Here is a 26,723-nt window from a genome sequence, read left to right on the forward strand (position 1 = left end):
CTTCATATATGATCAAAACAACCATGACATTCACTTAAGACAAATCCAAGTCCAGAGCAAGGCTCTACCTCTCTTCAACTCTGTGGAGGCTGAGAAAGGTAAGGAAACTTCAGGAGAAATGTTGGAAGCTAGCAAAGGTTGGTTCATAAGGTTTAAGTAAAGAAGTCATCTCTGTAACATAAAAGTACAAAGGGAATTAGCAAATGTGGATATAGAAGCTTCAGAAAATTGTCCAGAAGATCTAGTTAGGAAAACTGGTGAAGGTGACTACACTAAACAACAGATTTTCAATGTAGATGAAACAGCTTGTGTTGAAAAAGATGCCATCTATAACTTTCATACTTACAGAGGAGAAGTTCATGCTTGACTTCAAAGCTTTAAAGTATAGGCTAATTCCCTTGTTAGGAGCTAATGCAGCTGGTGACTTTAAGTTGAAGGAAATGCTCATTTACTACTTTGAAAAGTTTAGGGCCCTTAAGAGGTAAGCTAAATGTCCTCTCCCTTTGCTCTAGAAATAGGACAATGAGGCCTGGGTGACAGCACGTCTGTTGACAGCGTGAATATTTTAATCTCACTGTTGAGACTTATTGCTCAGAAAAAAAAAAATCCTTTTAAAATATTACTGCTCATTGACAGTGCACCTGCTCACCCAAGAGCTCTGATGGAGATGGACTAAAAGACTGGTGGTGTTTTCATGCCTGCTAACACAGTATCCACTGTGTAGCCCATAGATCAAGGATTAATTTTTACTTTCAAGTCTTATTATTTAAGAAATACATCTTGTAAGGCTATAACTGCCATACAGAGTGATTCCTCTGATGTATCTGAGCAAAGTAAATTGAAAACTTTTCGGAAAGGTTTCACAATCCTATATGGCATTAAAAGAATTTATAATTCATGGGAGAAGGTCAAAGTATTGAGGTTAACTGGAATTTGGAAGAAGTTGATTCCAACCCTCATGAATGACTGTGAGGGGTTCAAGACTTTAATGGAGAAAGTCACTAGAAATGTGGTATAAATAATAAGAGAAGCAGAGAACTAGAATTAGAAGTGGAGACTGAGGATATGGCTGAATTGCTGCAATCGATAAAACTTGAACCGATTAGGGGTTGCTTCTTATGGATGAGCACAGAAAGTGGTTTCTTGAGATAAAACCTACTCCTGAGGGGAAGATGCGGTGAACATTGTTGAGATGACAACAAAGGATTTAGAATATTATATAAATTTAGTTGCTAAAGCAGCAGTAGAGTATGAGAGGACTGATTTTAATTTTGAAAGAAGTTCTAAAGTGGGTAAGTGCTATCAAATAGCATCCATTGCATGCAGCAGAGAAATTTCTCATGAACAGAAGACTCAATCAATGTGGCATATTTCACTGTTATCTTAAGAAATTGCCACAGTCACCCCAATCTTCAGCAACCATCACGCTGATCAGTCAGCATCCATCAACACTGAGGCAAGAGCCTCTACCAGAAAAAGATTATGACTTCCGGAAGGTTCAAATGATTGTCAGCATTTTTTAGCAACAAAGTATTTTAAAATTAAAGAATGTACATTATTTTAAAGACATAATGCTATGCCACACTTAATAGACTCTAGTGTAGTGTAAATATAACTATTGTATGCACTGGGAAACCAAAAAAATTGTCTGGCATGTTTCATTGTGATAATTGCTTTTTTTTTTTTTTTTTTTCCATGGTCTGGAACTAAACCCACAATATGTCCACAGTATGCCTGTATTAGCTATACACTCTATTAAGGAACACATCTATTGTTAATGGAATGCTGCATTTTTTTTTCTTTTGAGAAGGAGTCTTGCTCTGTCTCCAGGCTGGAGTACAGTGGTATGATCTCGGGTCCCCACAACCTCTGCCTCCCAGGTTCAAGTGATTCTCCTGCCTCAGCCTCCCAAGTATTTGGGACTACAAGCTTGCACCACCACACCCAGCTAATTTTTGTATTTTTAGCAGAGACAGGGCTTCACCATGTTGGCCAGGATGGTCTCAATCTCTTGACCTTGTGATCTGCCCACCTTGGCCTCCCAAAGTACTGGGATTACAGGTGTGAGCCAACGCTAATTTGTGAATCCACGGAAACACCATGTAACTGTCAAGGATGAGCAGCATTTACCTAAGAAACCTGGAACCATCCCTACTCAGGTACACTCAGTTCTGCTAACTCATAACTAATGCTACTAACAAAGTACATTATGGAGTTAAAAAAGAGACACAATAGAAAAGAGAGACATTGCAGCGGCCAAATAATAGTGAAAAATGTTAAGGCTGAGCCCGTTACCAAAATAAAGATAGAATATTAACAGGTAGCGCTTCCCCAGGCGCACATAAGTAGCTCTCATTAGTGATAATGGAAGCTTTGTGAGCGTTCCGGGAAGACTATGTTTCTGAGTAATATCCTTAGGAGGAAGACTACAGGCAATAGCTGGAGTAGTTATGAAGGTGGAAACATAAACAAAGAATAATTGAGAATGCTTATTTGGAATTTGATCTGCTGTAAGAATTTTTATCTCTTTAGCACTTCAAATTACTAGGCCCATTCTAGAAAACCAAACCGCTCATTACAAATTTCTTCCTTTTCTGCCTTTCTCTCTCTCTACCTATCTCTTTGTATCTTTCTCTTTGCACACTCTCCACATGACATATCTGTGATATTTATATATAAAAATACATAACACTAGCATGGGAATAGTGAATGGAGTCATAAGGACTTTGGAGATTTAAAGACCTGGCTTTGAGTTTCTGTTCTTCCACTAATTAGCAGTAAGCCTCAGCTTGTAATTCTAGAAATTGGGATAATAGTTCTTCACCCAAATGCTCTTCTGAGGATTAATGTATAATGCACCAAAAACCCTCTTGAGTTAGGTATGGTGGCTCACACCTGTAATTTCAAGATTTTGGGATTACTTGAGGCCAATAGTTTGAGATCAGTCTTGGCAATATAGTGAGATCCCATCTTTTTTTTCTCTTTTTTAAATAGCCAAGCATAGTGGTGTGTGCCTGAAGTCCTAGCTACTCAGGAGGCAGAGGTGGGAGGATCATTTAAGCCCAGGAGCTCAAAGCTGCAGTGAGCTATGGAGGTGCCACTGTAGTCCAGCCTGTGCAACAGAGCAAGACTCTGTCTCTTAAAAAAAAGATAAAGAAAAGGAAAAAAAAAAAAAAAAAAAAAAAAAAAAAAAAAAAAAAAAAAAAAAAGCCCTTGCCTCACAGGCTTTACTTTGATCAAAAATGCTTTGTAAAAAGACTAGTGTTCATTTAAGATTGAGCTGAGTCCTCAGTAAAAATCAAATGAAAAACCAATGGATTTTGTCCTATCATTGTTTGAGTTTTAGATAGGATACTCAAAATTCACATCCTAGTTGTAGTCTCATTGCACATGAGCAAAGAATGATGAGAAATACTACCAAACCACATACTGGTAATTGAGATACTTAGGACAGAGCCTCACACAAGTGTTATGTTTTATGGTAGGAATCATTTTGCTTGACTAAAACATCACTCTTCCAAGTTAAGGTGAGAACACAGCAGACAATTCACTATGACTAGCATTAGAGCTTATTGCAGGCTTCTTTTCTCTTCATTATACATTTTTAAAGTTGATAAAATTTGTGCCATTTGTGCCAATAATTTGAACAGGGCATCCAGCATCCATTTTTTGTCTACAGAGAGAAGAGAAGCCTTTCTTCCCTAATTTGAAAAGTTTGGGAAAAATTTTCACACTGAAAAATCTGTATTTAGTCTAGGATATCAGATGACTTTTTAACTGAATCCTTGGAATGGTCTCCCAGCATCTCTGGGACTGAGGCCATCCTGTGCCTGATGTGGACCAAGGCCTGCTGAAGAAACCTGCTCATACTCTACCTGACTTCCAGTGCAGAATGGGACAGGAGGTCTCATCAAATTAAACCAAGGAAAAAGAGATACAACTTATCTCTAGATGTTTGTGTAAACTGGCTATTCAATGTTGCTAGCCTGCTAATATTTGGGAGTATCTGAACAAGCGGCTAATTCTTCTCTCCCTTTTACTTCTGGAGATTTTAATGTCATGTAGGCATGAAACCAGAGTACCCATTGACAGCTCTAACTTGTTTCAACCTTTCTCGGAATTTTCTCACCAGCAGTGTCTTGAGCCCATGCTTTGTCCTTCAGAGCCTGGACTCTTGTTTTATTAGCCTGACATTTTGTTCTGACCTCTGGTGACAGCTTCTGGCCTCTGGCGTGTACCCTGTTTAGTCGCTTATTTATAACTAATGTTCTTCTGCTCGACTCAGACAAACTCATTGATTTGCGATCTGGTCACACTTGCGTTGCTCTGTCTAATATAAAATCTTCTCTTTTTCTCTAGCATCTCTCTTTTTGCCATGACATTTATTCAGCTTCTTGCATTTTCATTTTGCTTTCTCTCCTACTCTGATTACAAATTAAAAATGTCTGCATTATACCAGCGAGGAAAAGCTATTCCAGTTCAGAGAGATTACTGCGAAGCATACCTTACATCTTTAAAGCACTTTATGATTTCATAGAGCATCTTCACACACACAGTATCTTACTTGATCCTCACAACAACCCTGTGAGGTAGGTGTTAACATGTTCATTACACAAATGTGGAAATCAAAATGCTGAGATACCCATAGGCATACTATCTAGAGTTCTACTAGAATCTGAATTGTATGAATCTTGGGTCTTAAAGGAAAGAAGAGTTGTGAAAATGTGGTCTGTTGATCACTAGAGAGAAACCAAAAATATAACATGGAATCCCATAAGAGCTTTTTACAACAAGAGAATATTGGTATTCTTTTTCATGATCAAAATGTTTTTGTTTGAAATGACCAGGTAATATAAGTTTTATTTTTGGTTTAAATGGGTTGGATAAATCGCCCAAGTTCGACTTCACTTCAAAACTTTTATATATATAAAATATACATATATATAAAATATACATATATATGTATATATACACATACACACACTGTAATTTGGAAAATAGGAAGATGAGAAGGTAAACTCAGAATCAATTTTTTTTTTTTTTGAGACGGAGTCTCGCTCTGTCGCCCAGGCTGGAGTGCAGTGGCCGGATCTCAGCTCACTGCAAGCTTCGCCTCCCGGGTTCACGCCATTCTCCTGCCTCAGCCTCCCGAGTAGCTGGGACTACAGGCGCCCGCCACCGCACCCGGCTAATTTTTTGTATTTTTCAGTAAAGACGGGGTTTCGCCGTGTTAGCCAGGATGGTCTCCATCTCCTGACCTCGTGATCCGCCCGTCTCGGCCTCCCAAAGTGCTGGGATTACAGGCTTGAGCCACCACGCCTGGCCCAGAATCAATTTTTAAAAAAATATTCTAAGGAATTAAAAACTCTTTATCTCCTCTGCATACCTATCCAGCCCTATTCTTCCCCCAGTATAGCTTACATGTATTGTAATTGCTTGTTCATTTGTCTACATCTCTCAGGGACAATTAGCTCTGTAAAACCAGAGACAGCATCTCCCTTATTAGGTTATGTCCAGCTCATGGAGGTACACAATGGACATGTGAATTAATGAATTAATGAGTGAATGAATGGATTTTCTTCTGACATCGCTATCTCTGGTTGAGAATAATGTTTGAATAGAAAGAACTTGCATATTATCAGTACCTGTGATAGTTCTCCTAGAACCCAATAAATTAAATTGGGTTCTAGACTCTAGGTGAATGGGTGTAGTCCAGACTGTGAAACAGAGCGAGACTCTGTCTCTTAAAAAAAGAAAAAGAAAAAAAAAAAAAAGCCCTTGACTCACAGGCTTTACTTGGATCAAAAATGCGTTGGAAAAAGACCAGCATTCATTTAAGATTGAGCTGAGTCCGCAGTAAAAATCAAATGAAAAACCAATGGATTTTTCCTATCATTGTATGAGTTTTAGATAGGATACTTAAAATTCACATCCTAGTTGTAGTCTCATTGCACATGAGCAAAGAATGATGAGAAATACTACCAAACCACATATTGGTAATTGAGATATTTAGGACAGAGCCTCACATAAGTGTTACATGATATGGTAGGAATCATTTTGCTTGACTGAAACATCACTCTTCCACGTTAGGGTGAGAACACAGCAGTTCTCCTAGAACTCAATAAACTAAATTGGGTTCAAGACTCAAGGTGAACGGGTGACAGAGAACTGAGGACTGGTTAGAGCAGCCCTCCAGTCCATGCATTAGAGGTGTCTAGGTTGGGGGTGATAGGGGAGAGGAGTGATGGTGGCGTAACTGGAGTAAGTAGAGGTATGAGCGTGGGAGCAGAGACCCAAACAGCACCAGGGAGCAGGAGAGGAGGCCACGTGGAAGTCAGGTACAACACAGGAACCAAGGTCATTTGGAGGAGTCACAAAAGGATCTTGGAAGTCAGTTGTGCAGATGACTTGTCCAGAGGCGAAGGGCCTTTTAATGAGATGGTAGCAGAGGATGTCCCGCCCAACCCACCTGATCTTAAAAGGGCCCCGCCCTCATGTGATCAGTGAGTTGTACTGGTCCTGACACATGTATGAAAGAGGAAATTAATTAGTATTTTTAATCATATTTAAAGAAAGCCTGAAAAAATTTTAAAAATGCATATTAAAAAACTCAGTATATATTTTCACCTACCAGAAGTAACTAAAGATGTGGGGAATCAGGCACTTTCATACAGAATAAGTTGGTACAAGCGTTTAGCAGCCATTTACAAGAATTCATCAAATGGTAAAATGAATATAACCTTTGAACCATTGATTCTACTTCTAGTAAATTCCCTATTAAAAAGTATTCCCACAAGATTATATGTTGGAGTGTTGAATATAGCATTGCTTATTAAAGTCTGACCAAAGCAAACAAAAATCATTTAGTGTTCAGGACGAGAGGGGTGAATGGCTATATTATGGTAATTACGGTATAGCTGAGTAATAGAATAACGTGTAGCCATTGAGAGAAAAGAGATAGAGCCATATTTAATATAGACAGATGACTGACATATTAACATCAGCAAAAAGCAGAATATACCACATTAGATGTTTATGTGTATCATTCTTTTTTAAGCATTATGCAGTTGTTATATACTCTATATGAGGAGGGAGGACCTGGTGGAGAATTCAGAGGCTGTATACAAGCATCACTCTTACTGCTTCCTCAAAGAAAGTATGTACATAAACTCCAAAATAGCCATTAAAATATCTGTAACTGAAAACATTTCTGAACATATCTGAAGAAAATGTTCAAAGCATTTGATAACCTTAGGTGATGGAAGACAGTGGGGTGCTATTTGCAGACTAAAAATTAAAAAATTGCTTCTTATTTGCAAAGCTTGACTAGAGTCAATGTTAAGAAGCTCAGAGAAAGCCTCAGGAAAAGGAGATAAAGAAAAAGAAAAGATAAAATAAAGGCAGAGATAAAGATAAACATAAGGATAAGAAGGAGAACTTTTCAGGAGGAGCTTAGCTGAAAGTAAATGGAGTGAAAAGGAGAAAGAAAGAAGTAAGTCGAGTAAAACATATACAGCAGGTGGGCCGGGCACAGTGGCTCATGCCTGTAATCCCAGCACTGTGGGAGGCCGAGGTGGGCAGATCACAAGGTCAGGAGATTGAGACTAGCCTGGCCAACATGGTGAAACTCTGTCTCTACTAAACAACAAAAATTAGCTGGGCCTGATGGTGTGCACCTATAGTCCCAGCTACTCAGGAGGCTGAGGCAGGAGAAGAATCATTTGAACCCAGGAGGTGGAGGTTGCAGTGAGCCAAGATGGTGCCACTGCACTCCAGCCTGGTGACAGAGTGAGACTCCATCTCAAAACAAACAAACAAACAAAAAACACCAAACGAAAAAAGTATACAGCAGGCAAAAGTGACCACTTTAAAGAACAAATGGATACAATGGAGAAAAGACAGACTAATGTTTCTTTGTTTTAATATAATAATAACAATAATACTCATTAAGTAACACTAAAGTACTCAGAAAAAACACAATACTCTGTTGTACTTTGAAAGCATCATGATTACACTAATGACTATTCTAATGGCTGGTATTCACCACCACACCCTACTTTGCCTAAATATGGCATACCTACACAGTACTAGGTTAAAATAATTAGGTTTTGTAAGACAGAGAGATTGGTAGTGTATATTTCTAGATAATGATTACGACTAAAAACTGCTAGATTTTGGTACATAAAAGGATTTGCCATTATCTGTCTAAAACAGACCCCTGATGATTAACTATGATCACCCTGTTTGTATCAGCTATCCCATGGACACATAGACACACACCCATCACAGGTAGTTCCTACTGGGAATACATAACAGGGAGCTTTTTGATTCTGAGAAGTTAAGTGGGTGTTCCACATTCCTCTTCATAATCCTTTCATCATATCAGTATACATTGAGCCTAGACACAACAATTGACTTACAGCATGGCAAATAGAAGACATCTCATCTAATACTCAGTTTTTAAGGTCCAATTAGCAGATTGTTTATATTGTAACATGAGGTCAGCATTAGATTGACAAATATTCTTGTGAAATCTATTCTGTTGCAGGTTTAAAGGTTTAGAACATGGAATACCACATTTCAAGTTTTTAGTAAAATAAACAAAACAAAAAGCCCCAGCCATCAGAGTGTTAAATTTTCAGGGTTCTTAAACTGTTCAAATTCTTATATTTAAGGGTTCATTTAGTAAGGAAGGAGGTTGTAATTGTTTCTACTCAGAAGCTTGATTTTCCCTCAGTGGATAGAAATTGACTTGAAAATTGAACAATTTTCTATGTGGAATATTTAGAAAATAGTGTTCATCAGAAAAACAAAAGACAAACGGATAATGAGATTGAAAGAGTTGTATAATAGAATGTATTTGTTTTACCCCAATTAGCATGCTTATTTGTAGAAAATTATGTTTGGCTTCCATACAGTCTCTCTGGATCTGTGCTGAAGTTCCCAACATTTGCCTCAAACCCGGATCTCTAGTATCATAGACTTACTTATTACAAGAATTCACACAGAAAACAAAATACTATATACTTACTTAGTGTGTTTCCACTCCCCTTTTCCCCTTTCTGGCCTTTTGGTCCAGAATTTCCTTGAGAAAAGAAAAAAAAAAATATTTGTTTTTAATCAGGGCAATTCACAATGTTTGCTTTAACTGCAGACAGATCGTCACAAGCTAATTAAAACATAAATTTATAAGAACTGACAGATATTGAAATGTATAATAGCATTGACATTAATAATAATAATAGTTATTACTTAGGAAGCTCCATTCTGAACCCAGTATTGTGATATTTCAAATTTTTACAAGGCCCTAAATGCCCCATTTTCGTAAATCAAGCAAATCTGAAGAATAAGGAGCTTGTTTTGTACTTATTCATCGTCCTTTTCTCCTCTTCCTTTGACTGGTCTTACTCACACCCCCAGGAAGTCCAGTGCCTTCCATCAGCTCCCACATCCCATTCTTCTATTCACATTACAATTTATGGTTTTCATTTCTTTAGAGTGTACCATCCCCCAAAACTGGGCTGCCAAGGAATTTCTGGGAGTGTTGAGATTCTTAGTCATGGAGAAGGTGGGAAGATCCTTGGAGCATTCTCATCTCTAGGATGATCACCTTTAGTTTGGAGAAATCTCATCCATTTATACAGGGGTGTGGTACAAATATTTTATACGAGGGTCAGGGCTTCAAATGGATGCGGAAACATTGCTAGATCTTGGTCTTTGCCAAGGGGTTGCTACTTCACCCACTGTTGATTTTTAAAGGGGTCTGCAGATCTTTCTTTAGTATCAAAAAGATATTTCATCTCATAAGTTTGGTGCTGTTCCTGCTTAGTGATTTTTCTTCCAACAGCCATCAGATACAATCAGATCTTGTTAATTATTGTCTTGACACAAATGTAGAACTGATCCGAGTGCTCTCTGTCTCTAAGTCAAAATCTTTGTTAATGTTTTTGATTCCCTCCAGCAAAATTGAGAACCTTCAACCTTTTCATCCTAGAGCTCAGGGGATGTAGTTTAACAATCATAGACTTTGAGAGAATAATAGTAATAATTTAGAAACCCTTGTGTTGAGTTATTTTGCTCTGCCACTTACTGGGTATGTGACTTGGGACAAGTCTTTAAATCTTTCTGAGCTAAAGTTTATTCTTCTAGGAAATAAAAAAATAATGCTTTCCATTGTAGAGTTGCCTGTTCATTACGCACTTTGCCCATAAAAGATACACATAAAAGATCTAGTTCTTCTTATTTCTATTCTTCACCTCCTAAAGCTTAGCTGGAATCTTCTCTCTGTGATTTTATTCTCAGGGAATGAGAGAAAACCTTTTTCATCTCAATTCATTTTTTATGGTACAATTATATATAATTTTAGTGTTTATATGTATTTTTGATTTCTCTAGTTTACATTATCTTCATCTGTGCTTTATTTTGAACACGTGTCATTATGTATTTCTTAGAGAAGATTTTTGGATCCTAATTTACCAACTTAAAAAAATACATATATATAATATAATGTATATAATTAGTAGCATGAGACTTGAGGCACTTAAAGAGTAAAAATTATTCCCAATTGAAACTGTATTTTGAAGATTTAATGAAATGCCAACCATTTTATATCAGGGTCATAATACCAAATTTCTAATTCTCTAATTGCTTTGCATAATGTGATTATACTTCATATCATTACATTCATTTCTTAATTGTAACTGAGTTGTTTCAGGTACTGTAAAATTGGCAAAAATCATTGTTACCACAAAGCACCCAAAACCTTTCCTATTTTTTGAGAGCATGCTTTAATAAAATATAGTACCAAATTTTCAGATTGTCCAAGAGGAAAAAGGTCTAAGAAACTGTTAAAAACTTGGGAAGGGAGGAGTTAAAACAAAGTGTAACTGATCAGTTCTAATTCTTTTCATAAAAGAGAACATAATAAGCAAGCTTAATTTCATTATTTCAACATTATCTTCACAATGAGAAAAGAGAAAGAAACTATGTATTGTTCTTAGAAGTCTTTTCACACAGCAACTTGTCTTAGATATTTCAGAACAGACATACTTAAGCCAGAGCACTGACCCACGAAAGGCCCTTGTAGCTCTCAGATTCCATGATAAATAAAAAATTACTTTCATGTTTTTATTTTGCTTTTGTTCTTACACCACTGTGACTTTTCCTCTTAAAGATGGTAAAATGAAATGCCTTATCTCCTTATAAATAAACAAATGTTTTGTATCATTTTAACATGATTCAGAGATTTGCTTACCGATGATACTTGGAAATTTTTTTTCACACTTGAAAACATTAAAAATATCCTTTCTAAAGGAGAAGAATGTATTGGCTCCTCAGAATGATACCTTTGGTAAAAAATGAATGCAAGAGCTTGGTCCAAACCTAGAGTTAACTATCTCCTGTTCTATGTATGACTCTTTTAAAAAAGGTAACTTACATTTCTAAAAGCCATTTAAAAATAAGAACCAGGTCATATGTAAGAGGATAGTCTAACTTGAAAGAATGTAAGAGGAGGTGTCTTCAATAACATCATCATGATGTCAAGCATTTTTAAGTGCCTCTTCTATGAGCCAGATACTAGGTTAGACGTTTTTGCATACATGCCTTAATTACAGTAACCAAATTTTCGCAGCTGTAGCCCGCCTCTCCACCCCCCGTGTTTTTTAAGCTATTTTGAAATGTGATCATCCTCTCTCCTAAGTCTAGTGCTTCTTCCTGGTCCCTGAATTCCTCACCTTATACCCTCTCATTAACCCTACACTATGTTTTTGCTTTGCTTTCCTCTGTCTTCAGCCACTCCTCCTCTATTTTATCTTTCCATAAGCATGTAAATGGTACTCAGATCCCTCCTACAAAGAAAAAACAACGAAACCAACAAAACTAACTAAAAGTGCATCTCTTCCTCCTCCTCTGCATAGCAAGGCAGCTCAAGAGTTGGCTGTACCCCATCTCCAACCCTTATCAACCATTCCCTCCTCCATATACCCTGATCTGGTTATCACCCCACCCCACAGAATCTGCTCTGAACAATGGCGACATCCCTGAAGCAGCAGTTGCAAAGAGCTTTTTGTAGACTTCACCTTACTTGACCACCTTTGAAACTCTGTCTTTGTCTTTTTTCATGCTCTATTCTCTGGGTTTTCTTCTTCAGTTGGGCTACTTCTCTTCCATTTGCTACTTTGTTCATCTCAGCCTGTATTTCTGGAACTACTTAAAGCTTTATGCTAAGCCTCTTCTCTTTGTACTTTCCCACTCTCTACCCATAAAATATTATTAAAATCAGGGTTCTGAAGAATATTTATATGATCATAGCTAAACTTTGTCTTTTAATCTCTGGCCTCTCTTCAAAACTTCAGACTCATGTGTTCAACCATCTGTAGATAGCTCTATGAATCACACAGAGAAAATGTTCAGTAAATGTGTTGAATTAATAAATGATATGTATGTCTAATATTTTAGATAATCCTGAAAATGACCATAACTTACCCTGAGGGAGACAATCAGGCTTTGAATGAACTTCAAGAGGCAAAATGGACAGAAGCACATCATTTGCATGCTGAAAGTTCTACTTTGTTGAACAAGGTAGAACAGAGCCTTCTATGGATTTTGAAGATATGCAAGGTTTCACTTCAATTAAATCCTCCAAACTTTCTGAAGTAAATATGTCAGGTCTTATAAATGCACTACTCTATAGATCTGCTATGCATGGAGAAAGTATGAAGTCTTCTCTTTCTCTCCTTGTGTTTGTGTATCTTTTCAGTTGTAGACTGTCTTATTTACTTTCCATTTCCCTGTTTCTAGCACTGTATCCTTATGAGCAGTGTGTACTTAATCCATATAGAAAGAAAGAGCAAGGTGGGAAGAAAAGGAGTGTGGGAGGGAGAATAGAAGAAAATAGATGGAGGAAGTTCTTTTTGAACTTTTTGCTTCAGAATCTGATAACGTTTTTGATGTTATTCACATAGTCCAGGCTGTTAAAAAACTACAACTCAAGCAATGTGAAGTATCAAAGTGTGTTTATAACATAAATCAGTGTCTTAGCTCTGAAACACATTACTTTATATATCATGGACCTGTGTTTACATATTTCATTTTTGACAATTATTGGACTTATTTCTAATTTTACCACCTTCTTCAGACTCTTATAGAGGAGAGACTGTATTGTTCCTTCTTCTAGTCTGCAGTACAACCAGAGCAGCACCCGGCACTGCTGCTCACATCTCTACCAGATTGGTGTCTTTTAACAAGAAGTGATGTCCTAAGGATATGTTTTGTCAAGGGACTTATTACCTCTGCCCTTGTTTTTCTTTGTGCTTGATTACTTTTTCTCTGCTGTTTTTTCCCACCTAAACATAATGGTTTTCAAAATATAGTCCCTGGACCAATAGCATCACCTTCACCTGGAAATTGGTGAGGATGCAAGCCCAATCCCAGACCTACCACATCAGAAACTCTGGGGTGGAGTCCTGTAAGCTGTTTTAACACATCCTCGTGGTGATTCCAATGCCTCCTTTAGTTTGAGAAATACAAACCTAAAGAAATTCTAGGCCTCTTTTAGTCTGGCACTAACAAACACTACTACTTTGTATGTAACACATTTTCTTACGGTATGGAATTATTCACTCCATACTCTCTACTTCCATACAGCATTTCGTCCAACGGCACCAAGGTTGTTTACTTACCACATGGCATTATAGCTAATTGCTTATGCATTTTTTTTTTTGTCTCCAGCTCCTTAAGAACAGCAGCTGTGCTGTATTTATCTCCAGCACACAGTGACCCCTCATCAAGTTGTGTGGGCTGGGTGAATGAATGAAATAATCCTCTCCAAAGCTAAACATATGTTTACCATTTGATCCAGCAATCACACTCCTAGGTAAACTCGTGTCCACACAAAAGCCAGCACATTAATGTTTATAGCTGCTTTATGCATAATTTCTAAAACTCTTTTTTTTTTTTTTTTTTTTTTTGAGTCAGGGTCTCACTCTGTCACCCAGACTGGAGTGCAGTGGCATGATCTCGGCTCACTGCAACCTCTGCCTCCTGGGTTCAACTGATCCTCACACCTCAGCCTCCTGAATAGCTAGGATTACAGGCATGTACCACCATGCCTGGCTAATTTTTGTATTTTTTGGTAGAGACAGGGTTTCACCATGTTGGCCAGGCTGGTCTCAAACTGCTGATCTCAAGTGATCTGCCCACCTCAGTAATCTGCCTGCCTTGGCCTCCAAAAGTTCTAGGATTACAGGTGTGAGCCACCATGCCCAGCCTAAAACTTCGAAGCAACCAAAATGTCCTTTAATAGATGAATGGATAAACAAATTGTGGTAAATCCATAAAATGGAATACTATTGAGTAATAAAAAGAAATGAGTGGCCGGGCTCGGTGGCTCACGCCTGTAATCCCAGCACTTTGGGAGGCCGAGGCGGGCGGATCACGAGGTCAGGAGATCGAGACCATCCTGGCTAATAGGGTGAAACCCTGTCTCTACTAAAAATACAAAAAATTAGCCGGGCGTGGGGGCGGGAGCCTGTAGTCCCAGCTACTCGGGAGGCTGAGGCAGGAGAATGGCGTGAACCCGGAAGGCGGAGCTTGCAGTGAGCCAAGATCGAACCAGTGAACTCCAGCCTGGGAGATAGAGCGAGACTCCATCTCAAAAAAAAAAAAAAAAAAAAAAAAAAAAAAAAGAAATGGGCAATCAGACCAGGAAAAGATATAGAGAAACCTTACATTCATATTGCTAAGTGAAAGAAGCCCGTCTGACAAAGCTACATACTGTATGATTCCAACTATATGACATTCTGGAAAAGGCAAAACTACGGAGTCAGTCAAAAGATGAGTGGCTGCCAAGAGATTGTGGCGGGGAGGAATAGAGTTGGTGGAGCACAGGGGACCTTCCAGGCAGCAAAACTCTTCTGTCTAATACTGTAATGATGGATACATGACATTATACCTCTGCTGAAACACATTAAATGTACAACACAAAGAGTGGCCACTAATGTACATTATAGATTTTGGTTAATAGTGATACATCAATGTTGGTTTATTAATGGTGACATATGTACCACACTAATGCAAGATGTTCATAGTAGAGGAAACCGTGTGTGCATGGGTGGTTTATGGGAACTCGCTATGCTTTCTGTGCAGTTTTTCTATAAATGTAAAACTGTTCTAAAAATAAAATGTATTTTTAAAATACCTCAATGATAGGGACCCTATTCCTTTTATTTCTTTTTCTTATTTTTTAGAGACAGGGCCTCACTGTGTGGCTCAGGCTTGTCTCAAACTCCTGAGCTAAGCAATCCTCCCACCTCAGCGTCTCAAATAGCTGGGACTACAGGTGCTCACCTCTGCACTTGGTCCAACTCTATTCTCTTGATGATTATTCACTTTGAAATTAGGAGACAGTAAGCCTAGCTCTTTCTAAAATTGCTGTTCAAAGTTTGCAATTCAAGCTTAGGCTATTGGCAGAGCTGATGGAAATAATATCATCATGCGTGTACATTTCAAAATGCTGAACAACCCCGATGATTAAGCACTAGTAGATAATAGCAGACAATTTATTTTGCAGAGGATAGGATTTCAGACTTCTCTGTATTTTGCTAACTGTAACTTCACAAGGTCTGGCCGGTTGTGGTTAAATGGGTGTTTATACTTTGCTTCTTTTTTTTTTCTTTGCCAGTCTTTCAACTATCTTTGTTCAAAGATGGATATCATTGTTCGTGATGATTTATTATTGTGAAAAGTTTATAAATCCTGTGTGTTTTTTAAAATGATTTTCCTTTGGGATATAGAAACTTTCCTCAGGTGAACAGAAGTCAGTTTCAAAAATGTGATTTCAGAAATCATTTTTAGACCACAAAATGTGAATACTAGTATTGACACAATGACCACTTTTTATCATCCAAGAATTTAAAAAAATATATACTACATATATAACATTATGTATATATATAAATTATTTGGTGTTTCTTCTACATATTCTATAAAGAAAATACACATTATCATAATACCTGGCCTTCCAGCATATCCTGGGAGTCCTCGACTTCCAGGAAAGCCAATTGCTCCCCGATCACCTTTAAGACCTGGAGGACCTACATTATTAATGAAGAAAAAAAGGAGGTAATAATTCATTTTCATACAGACTTGAGAGTATAATGAAAACATCTAGTTTTATAAGTGAATATGAAATTAGAGAATCTCCAAATGAAGGAATAGTATCTTTCCTAAAATGTATTGTTTGACATTGAAAGATAATACAAGCCATAAATATAAACCTTAGTACATTCAGCACATTGTAGCTATTCAAAAAATAACATATTGTTAGTAGAAATAAAAGCACATTAGAAAAAATAGATCTTAGAGTTTTAACCAGAAGACTTATGTAGTCAACCAGTAATCATCAAATGGCAGGATTTTGCTGTAGCTGAAATGACAACTTTAAAATGTATAAGCTGAAAATTGAATTCTTAAGATTCGCCTTAGAAAAAATACAACTCAAGCAATGTAAAGTATCAATGAGTGTTTATAAAATAAATTGGTGTCTTGGCTCTGAAATATATTACTTTATCTATCATGGACCTCTTCTTACATATTTCATTGTCATCCCAGTGTAAATAAACATAAACACACACACACATACACACACACACGATACACAGATTTACTTACGAGTATGTACTATATACTGAAACAAATCTAGGGTTTTATATGCTTAAATTAAAACTGAAAATGGCTATTTTTTAACCCAATATTACTATGGTGATCATAACAACTGCATACAAAAGAAAATGTTATATTCCTATGAAATAAAATATTTTATCCTAGAGTTCAGTGGTTCTTGATAAACTATTGTGATAGTTTCGGCATCTTATGTTGTGTCATTATCAATTCACAGAGATCTCATTCACCCAGTTTCACTTGATCCCTTGGGGAGGCACATTGTAAGAAACTGATTACACATCTTTTCCCAATATCAGCATTTTGGAATATTACTTTTAGTTCATAAGTTCCAGAAGACAGGGCTTATATATATTAAATATATTTTAAAAACCTTTTCTTGAGGTTTATTAATAGAGACACCTAAAACTGGGCTAACTTCCCTCTAAGAAGCTCTCAGTTTAAAAAGTATATTACTCTTAATAGTAAGAAATATTAATTAATCCAGTATAAAACTTTGATTCCAACAGATATTAAGCAAACTTCCAAAGCAATAAAGTGATAAACTATGTTTAGAATGATTCCTCCCAAAGCAATAAAGTGATAAACTATGTATAGAAATATTAGTAAAGTCAGGACATTTCAACTCAATTTAATTACGAAGTAGTATATATTGGCTGGATTTCATAGTATACAGCCTAACAAAGACCTAACATCTGTTCTCAGTACAGGCTGATTAATATTTATACCTTCCTTCACTATGTAAGCAAGGTAGTGAGACTTCTGTACTTGTGGTTACTGAAACTTGTCATTCAAATTTACAAATAGAAACACTGACAGTAAATTCTGCCAATTTAAACAATTTGAAAACATTCCCCTACTCTTTGTAGAGTGCCATTCACAAGTAACCTCCACTTTTACTATTTCCTTCATTAATTCAATAAATATATGTTGTACCAGTCTCAGTACATTCCTGGAGTTAAAAATAACCTTATCCAAACAGATCTTCCAGAGTGGAGAAACAATGAGAGACAGATAGCGAGAAAGGTAGCAAAGAAAGACGGTAATTTGGGGGTTATAATTTTAGAAAAACTGGGTAATGGAATAGAGAATGCCATGGTGCCTGCTTTAGACAGGAGCAACAGAGAAGCCTCTCCAATGCTGACTTCTCAAGTGCCTTACAGTGATGCTCAGAACACAGCTGTTCAACTAAAAATCAAGGTTGTTCAACTACAAATCAAGTACATTTTCAATGGGTGAGCAAATAAATCTGTAAATGAAGCATATCAGATACTTTCATAGAAATCAGGCAGTCATAGAGTTCTGTTCTGGGAGATGGTTAATCAGACTTTATATGGCCTATGGAGTTATGTGACTTGTTTGCTTAATGATGTTTGAAAATGTTGTCCCCAAAATATAAGCACCGCTGTTGAGCTTTACTGCATACGATCAGATTCCCTGAGGCTTTCAGGAGGCAATTAACTAATTTTCTACAATAATCTGTGGCAATGGGAAAGGGTCTGGCACCTAATTCTAACTCATGGAGAATGTAAGTACAATTACACGGAATCTCAGCCATGGGATGTTCCAAGAGACATTAGACATCATCCAATCAGAATCCATCATTTTACAGACAGTTCCGTAAGATCCCAGTGATCAAATCAGTTACATAAAGCTGGTCTGATAATTATTCACACATCCTAGGTGTCCTGCTCTGTTCTGGCTCCTTTCTGCAATGTAGCAGACTGGTTAAGGGCATGGACTCTGCACTCATGCCCATTGGGGTTCAAATACCATCTTTGCCACTTACTAGTTGCTGACTGACCTCGAGCAAGTCATTTAACCTCCCTGTGCATTGCACCTGTAAAATGGGTGTATTATTTGTCTCCGCATCATTAGGCTGATGTGATAATTAAAAGAGCTCATACATGTAAACCACTTAGAAAAGTGCCTGGCATGTCATGAATACTTTGTAAATGTTAGCTTTTCTTGTTCTCCTCTCCCTCCTCCTCATCCTCATTATTTTCACCAGCCTGTTGTAAAGGCTTCTAAATTTAGTTTTATTTAACGATATGTACACAGTTAGCAGTGACACTGTTGTAAAGGCTTCTAAATTTAGTTTTATTTAACAATATGTACACAGTTAGCAGTGACACTGTTTGATTCATTGGCACCATTTGTTACCTCCAGAAGAAACCCACTTTCAACACTCAGGCGTAGAGCGACAGCCTGGAACCAGGCAACGTTCCTTACTCAGGTGTATATGTAGGAATCCTGTCCTTGTTGAAGCCTGAGGGAGAGGCCTTCTTGGGCCACAGCCTATGGGAAGGGGTGGGCCAGGGTAAAGATATATGTGGATATAAACATTAATAAAATATGGTTCCTCTCTTCCAATATCCATGGTTAAGATGAGCTTTATATTCTCTTCTGGAGGCACGATTCCTATGGTAGAAAATTCAGACTATGTAAGGAAAGTAAATAGTATTGGTTGATGACGAAAAGTTTGCAGCCAGAGGAGCCTTCAGTTCTCTCCCAGGGCATCTCACGTAGGTAGCCCCTTCCATGCCTACAGGTCAAACTACCTTGTTATTGATCACATGGACATAAACAGCTCCTTAGATGGCCCACCCAGAGATTCCTTTAGAAAAGAAAGTTGTTTCTCCTTCAAAACACTGTTGTCATGGGAAAACAACTCTAAAATGAGCCCCTTAAAAGGAATGCACGTGAGATCAAAAATCCTTGATCATGACATTTGCCTCACTTATATTATTACTTATCGTCCTGGAAGCTCTGTGGATTCAGAGATTCTGTATCTGTTTACACATACTCTACAGGGTATTGTAGAAAACCAGGCCTGCAGAAAGTGGTCAGCATATATTTTTTGAGTGAAAAGTGATAGGGCGTTCTCCCTAACATGCTTTCAGGGAAATAGTCCTCTAAAATACATTTGTTCTTATTTGGGGAATAAAGCATATGTAAACATAATATCCACCGCAGTATATCAGTCACAATTCTACGATATTTAATGTATTAGTTATTTGAGGCTACTAGGACAGCCATTTAGGTTTTGCAGATATTTGCATCATGATTGTGAGTCTAGATGAGTTTGATTTGGTCAAGCTGAGTTTAGTAGGCTCAAATGGATGTACAGATGGGGACGTGATAAGCCTGTTCAATTTAGAAAGTAGAATTACTATGGTTGTCCATCATATACTCTTTGCTTCCTGATTTCAGTATCAAATATGAGGCAGTTAGACAATCTGGTGGAGAAATGAACAGAATGTAGCAAGTAATCAGGGAATAATTCATTAGGAAAGATGCCTGATATTTTGAATACTTTTCTTGCAGTGCACCAAACTAAATGGTAACCTGATACCCTAAAAGAGTCATTTGATTACCCCAGGAACTCGACCTGTCTTTTATGAGGAACTGGGTAATGCCTATTTGTGTAAATGAGCAGTACCAAAAGCAAGAAATTATGACATCACTTTTTACCCTGTAAATTTAAACCATGACAAATTGTAAATTTACAATAAAAAAAAAAACAAAATCAAAGACACAAGCTGAAATTTACAAATCCTTCTATTTCATATATTCATAGTTCAGAAACAGCTGCAGCAGATTTTCCCAAGATGAAGCATTGTATGGCAAGCTGTAGCCCAGACTGAACTTTTATGGTTGAGTTATAGAGCTCTGACAATTGCAGTTTGTATGGAGGAGCTAACAGACCCTTGACAACAGTAGTCTGGCAGCAGATTTAATACTGATTGTTTCCCCTGCTTATGACATTAATGCAACATTGTTAGTATCTGCTTAGCATTAGTCAAGTAGAAACGCTTTCCTGAATAAAAGTTCTTTCCTGGCAAGGCATTCAAAAGCACACCAATGCCAACACCATCTGACCTGGCATATTATATATATGGGGAGGATTGCTATTTTATATACATAATATAAAACACATGTACCTGGATGTATCATCTGTCTTTCCATATAATATGCCACATACACAACACACACTATATATGTACATACGTAAACATATATCTGCTTAGGTAGGTATCAAGTTCATGCTTTTCATTGTCAAAAATTATTTTTCTGATGTGACCAGGGCTAGTCAATACATTGATCAGAAAGAAGAACCTTTTATATAATCAAAAGACAGAAAAATAAGATGAAGTACGTGGTATTTAGACATTTTTTGGTAACACAAACCATTCTAGTTATAATTAGACCTTACAATATACTTCCTATCATCAAACAGCATGCAGGATATTTGATTTCTAGCCAAGGCTAACATAACAATCATGTTATTATCTTTTTTATTTTTTCAAGCAAAGAAAGTTCATGTTCTCTCTTCTGTGTCTTCTATTGTCTTTTTCCAAAATATTTCTTTCAATATTATAACTTAGAGGAAAACAATTTGAAGCAGTTTTGCTCTTAGTAAAGCACAGAGAATGACTGTCAGCAAAGGTAAATGTCATCCATATTTTAGCCAATATTTACATTCAGATTTCATTAGTTTAAACAGATATATTCCAAATACTACATAAGAAATACAGTCCAATTTGCTTGTGATTCATAACTCACTACTAGTATGAGTTTTTATGTCTTAAAAATGAGATAGCTTGCAAATGTGAAGATGATATATTCAATGCAAAGATAATTTTTGTACTCCCCTTCACATATGATCTAAGGTTGGGTCTGCTTTATACTGTTTGCTGTCTATTATATACATGTCACTCTCGAGACTTATGAACAATTCCATTTGGTTACTCTGGTTAAAGCATTTATTTTCTTCAAAAATCATGAGTAATGCTTATCATTCAATATATGATATGATTAGGCTACTACAACAGTTACTACCCCCCACCAACATTCTCTCTGTCTCTCTCTCTCACACACACACACACACACATACACACACACACCCTCTGCAGGATATAAATAAAATAGTGATCCTCCCCTACACATGTACCTGGATGTATATCATCTATCTTCACAGTATACGATTAGCTATAATTGCCATACCTACTGGACCTGGAAATCCTCGTGGACCACTTTCTCCAGTTGGACCTCGATCTCCTTTTTCACCTGGAGGTCCAGGAGGACCTTTAAAAAAATTACAGTTATTGATCATAGTTATAAAGCATAGGAAAAATAGGTTAGTCGTCTGTCAATATACTTATATAAGGAAATCCAAGGTCTTTTATTTGTTGTGCAATAATACAGAAAATGTATAAGACCAAACTTCATGAACGGAGGAGTATTCTGCTATTCAGTAATATAATGCCTTATGCTAATAAGGATGACATTGCCTCAAAACAAACAACCTAACAATATATTAAATGTGAGTGTGCCTCACACTTTTCTATGTTCTGAGAACCTGGGGGCAGAGAAAAGACAGCAGGCTGTCACAAAGTCGCATTAGCGTTGTACACTTCCTAGGCAGTTAAACTTTGAGTTAGATACAATATGCAGTTAACTACTATATGGAAAATCTGTAAGTAAGAACTTAAAAGACATTTCTGATACCCTCAAGGGAAAGGAAAATTCACACACAGGAGACAACCAGAAGCACTTTGTTGGAACTGACCATAAACTCAGATATTTGTCAGTGAGCTGGAGATCGGCGTGCATGGTGATGGTTGAAGTCTTCATTGAGAAAGTAGGATAATGAGGGGTACTTTCAAGAACGAAGAGAAGGGGAAGGAAGATAATTCTTAGGGAGTAGGAAAGGTATGAAGAAAGGCAGGAAGACTAAAATGAGTAGAGGAATTCTTTTTTCAAGTAAAATCCTAAGTCAAACTCCTAGATTGGTATAGATGCTATAAACAATATGGAGACACTGCTAGGAAAACTTCGCTCTCATCATTTTTGTCAGGTGGCTCTCCTGAGAGCTGTGATTAAACAACACCGATTTAGTCATTTGTATTTTCTGTGTCCAGCAAAATAGATACCTGGTCATCACGTCTTTAAAATGATTTTACCTAGCTTGTCTTTAGAACTCAGAGGTAATCCTACCTACATACCATGTTCCATATGGAGTACAGAGGACAAATATTCTCTTCTTTATTTAAAGAAGAACACTTAGTTTCTTTTCCAACACCAAAAGAAAGAAACAGAAACATTATTCCACAGATTCACCACAGAATAGGGAAATAGTGATATTTTAAAGGAAACATTTTCATTTGTTACTGTCTGGTCACATACATGGTCCAAGGAAAACATACAATTGTATACAGCATCCCTGGTTAGAATGCACTTGTTTACAAATTTTAATCAGCTGGGAGGTATAATACCTGAAGAAAACTAAGAGGGGGCCACATAAATAAATAAAGATTATCTCATGAATAAGTATATTTTGTCCATTTTTTTGTTGCTTATTTTGACATCATTGACTCTACTTCTGTCTATTCCTCTGGTATGTCCCATTTTCAAGGTACAATTTGGGTTTTAGAGGCTCAAGACATCATTACTCTTCTCAATAGAATGCCCCTTTCTCTTCATATGCAGCATTGGACACACATTTAATTGTATTTTTATAATAAAAGCAACTCTACTTATAGGAAACATAAAAGCCTAGAAAAGCCATGAGGAAAAATATAATTCGTAGTTGTATTATTTTAACTAAAGATCTTTAACACTTCTTTCCTAAGTGTGTATGTGTATTTTTCTCCACATAATCGTCATGCAAACAACATATTACCAGGCTTTTAGAAATTAACCAGGGTATTATAATCTAAGGTATAGCTTAATTGTTGTGAGACATATATTTAGTGCTGCACAAGAAATGCCAGGTTTCTATATCTAAGGGAATTTGTATGTGCTCCCTATCCTCTGCAGAAGAATGTAGTACTTCCCAAGAAAAGGGGTTTAACCTGCATAACCATGAACACAGCTGTATCCATTCATCACTACATAGTGATGAATCAGAGGGGAGGGGGGCAAGCAGGACAGACATTCAATTTGCAACCTGAATTTTGTTGAACTAAGTGAAGGGAAGCACAGTGATAGTATTCAACGATGGTGTTTGGAAAAAAGTGCACAAGCAAAGATTTCAGTTTAGTAACTAAGAATCCAAAGCAAGACTCAGACATTCCAGGAAAAACTAGAACATGAAACAAAAAGAAACAACGGACACAGAGAATAGATCTAGCCTCTTAGCCTCTGAGATGGACTTCTCACCATTTCTTTGGTAGGTAAGAGATAGAAGGAACTCTCGTAATTACTAATTATCCTTTCAATTATGCTACATGTAATTATGAGAACTGCATACAGCTTTAATTTTGGAGTATTAGTTCAATCACAGCAAATACATCTGTTATTTTACAAAATTTGGAGTTAAAGATCCCTCTCTGTAATTTTATATAAAAATACTGATACCCAGTATTCGAATTCTAGAATAAGAAAAACAGGTAAAGCTTTTTGTTAGAGTTCTAACTAGGCATGTTGAATGTACATTTTTATTGTTATTCTATTCTTCACGTAACATTAATCTTACTTATTATGTTTCATTTTTGTACATTGTTATAGCTCTTTTACTGTTTCTAACAAAATGTTGGAAGAATCTCAATAAATGTTTTAGGTGTCTTTTAGATACATTGGGGGAATAAAATAACAAATTATATACCACTTTACTCTTAGTTTCTGATGCAGAACTTTTCAGAACAATATCCACTACCTTGCCACCTTCCAAAACTAACCTCCTCTCCATTCCCATTGTAGCTCACGTCTTCACCGTCACATGGCTGGACTATTGCTAGAGCTTTTTTATCTGGTCTGAATGCGTTTTGTCTATTTCATCTCTATTTCCCTCAGTGTTGGCTTTCTTCTTCTTTTTGATAAGAATCTGTTTTGCAATGTCTCCATCAAATTAAGGAAATGCAGTAATCTATTCTGCCATATTATGGAAAAAAGAATAAAGACTCAGAGTCTCTTGTAGTCACCTTCTTTGTTCGTAGTTTCCATTCAGTCTTTTCAAAATTTTGTTCCATATCGACATAATAACTGCCTCGTGGCATCAATAAATGGACAAAATGCTACCTGTCAGCTCCCTTGCTGATATATGTCAAAAAAAACTGGGTTAATATTGGCCAAAATATATGATTTACTCTAGTTCAATAAGCCACAGAATTTACATTATTTTTCATCTTTAATATTTTCAATTATAGTTATAGGAATAATTCATAAATACTATCACAATAATCTGCCATAAAGAATTACCTTTACAAAACACATGCACAAAATCTACTATTTAGCTTCCTCCATGATCATTTCTTAAAAAGGAAAATTAAGATTTCTATATAACCACAAAAAAGTACTGATATATAATATGTGATAATCATCAATATCATAGATCAAAATTACCCAATTTACTAGAAAAGCAAACCCAGGCATATCATATCATTTAAAATTCTCAGATAACATAGCACTAATAATATCTGACTAAGTTTCCAGAGCTATGCTTCTCTAGTTTTTATTCATTACAAGCATTAATTTTCTACTTTGTTTTCAATCTTGTCTCATATTCAGATCATCATAAAAATCCGCCACATCTTCTAGTCTATTGCTGCCTAAACCGGCATCTTTTTTTTCTAGTTTTCATTCTCATTGATTTAGATATGTTTAATCTGGAAGACACTTTAATTATTGTTTAACTAAACATATTTATAGAGGGTCAGAGAGTGACTTGCTCAGGGTCTTAAAGCTAGTCGGGTAAAATCAGAACTAGAACATTTCATTTCTTTCCTGACATCCTATGCTACCATGTTCTAAATTTAATTGACTTCGTTTTCCGTATCTTTTCTTCCATTATTCCTGAGCTGAGTTTTTTCTTTACACAGTGGTTAGATAAACTCACAATTCAGGTTTTTTCCTTTTGTTAAGTGTTCGGTTTTTGTTGTTGTTGTTGTTGTTGTTGTTGTTTTCAGAGATGGGGTCTTGCTACTTTGCCTAGGCTGGTCTTGAACTCCTGGGCTCAAATGGCCCTCTTGTCTCAGCCTCCCAAAGTGCTGGGATTACACTGTCTCAGCCTCCCAACGTGCTAGGATTACATTGTCTCAGCCTCCCAAAGTGCTGGGATTACACTGTCTCAGCCTCCCAACGTGCTAGGATTACATTGTCTCAGCCTCCCTAAGTGCTGGGATTACAGGCATGAGCCTACAGTCCAGCTGCTAAAATCTCAGTAATTAATTGTACAAAACTCCAAATTCAAATGTCCTCAGTTGCTTTTTCATTTTCTCTACTATAAAAATCAATATTTCTTTTTTGGTGCTCTTATATCCTAGGAAGCCAATATATCTAAAATCTTTCCAAGTAAACAAAATGTTAGCTATTCTCACCACAGAGCCATATTATATTTCATTTCTCTTAAATAACTTTCTCTAGAGTTCATCTTTGCTTCTTTAAATCATGTTATCCCAACTCTCCACCAAACTCTACTTCACCATTTCCACAATGAAATTGTATGTAGTACTTTAAGAGTCTAATTATTATAACTACTTGAGAAATGTATTAAAAATCTTTGTCTCTTTTAACTGTATAATTATTTAGTGATTATTAATACAAGGGAAGAAAGAACACAAAGTAATTACACTCATCCTACAATCAACACATGATAAAGGATAAAGCACTCATTAATTTCTAAAGTATGCTTCTTAAGTTATAATTTAATTAATATATATTTTACGGCTAGGTGCTATAAGAGATATAAAGAATAGTTTCTAATTGAAATAACTTGTGTCCAGGAAGAGTTAACACTGTTCTGGAAGAGAATATGAGATACTTTTAAACTTAACTATCACATTAAGAATTCTCTTGTGAGAGAATACTTAATGTTCTGTATTAAGACAGAAATAAATGTCAGCTGGGCCTTACTATTGGTAGAACCAGCAAAGGTTTCATGTGAGAGGTAGCATCTTAAATGGACTTTGAATGATAAATAAGATATTTTCGAATACAAATCGAAGAGAAAATATTTCAAATAAAGGAAAATACATGAGGCAGCATGCACAAAGTACTGGGTGCATTAGAATCACAGTCAAATTAGTTGAAATATTTGATAT

General features: G+C 36.5%; 1 protein-coding gene across 4 annotated transcripts in view; it reads right to left on the minus strand.

Annotated features, from left to right (window-relative positions):
- The window catches only part of MSR1 (macrophage scavenger receptor 1), an 85,326-nt gene that overhangs the window by 26,968 nt on the left and 31,635 nt on the right, over positions 1-26,723 (minus strand). For 2 of the 4 annotated variants that reach the window (XM_073999968.1, XM_005562651.5), the window contains 4 exons: positions 21,688-21,768; positions 16,014-16,094; positions 9,032-9,085; positions 6,056-6,519 (listed from right to left, as the gene is read on the minus strand). In XM_073999968.1, the coding sequence (XP_073856069.1) occupies positions 6,476-6,519; positions 9,032-9,085; positions 16,014-16,094; positions 21,688-21,768 (260 nt within the window). In that variant the 3' untranslated portion in view covers positions 6,056-6,475. Of the gene's footprint in view, positions 1-6,055; positions 6,520-9,031; positions 9,086-16,013; positions 16,095-21,687; positions 21,769-26,723 lie in introns of those variants that run through there. The other 2 variants (XM_005562649.5, XM_005562648.5) reach the window with 1 other exon arrangement.

Source organism: Macaca fascicularis, chromosome 8 (assembly GCF_037993035.2).
Source record: "Macaca fascicularis isolate 582-1 chromosome 8, T2T-MFA8v1.1".
Classification (NCBI taxonomy): Eukaryota; Metazoa; Chordata; class Mammalia; order Primates; family Cercopithecidae; genus Macaca; species Macaca fascicularis.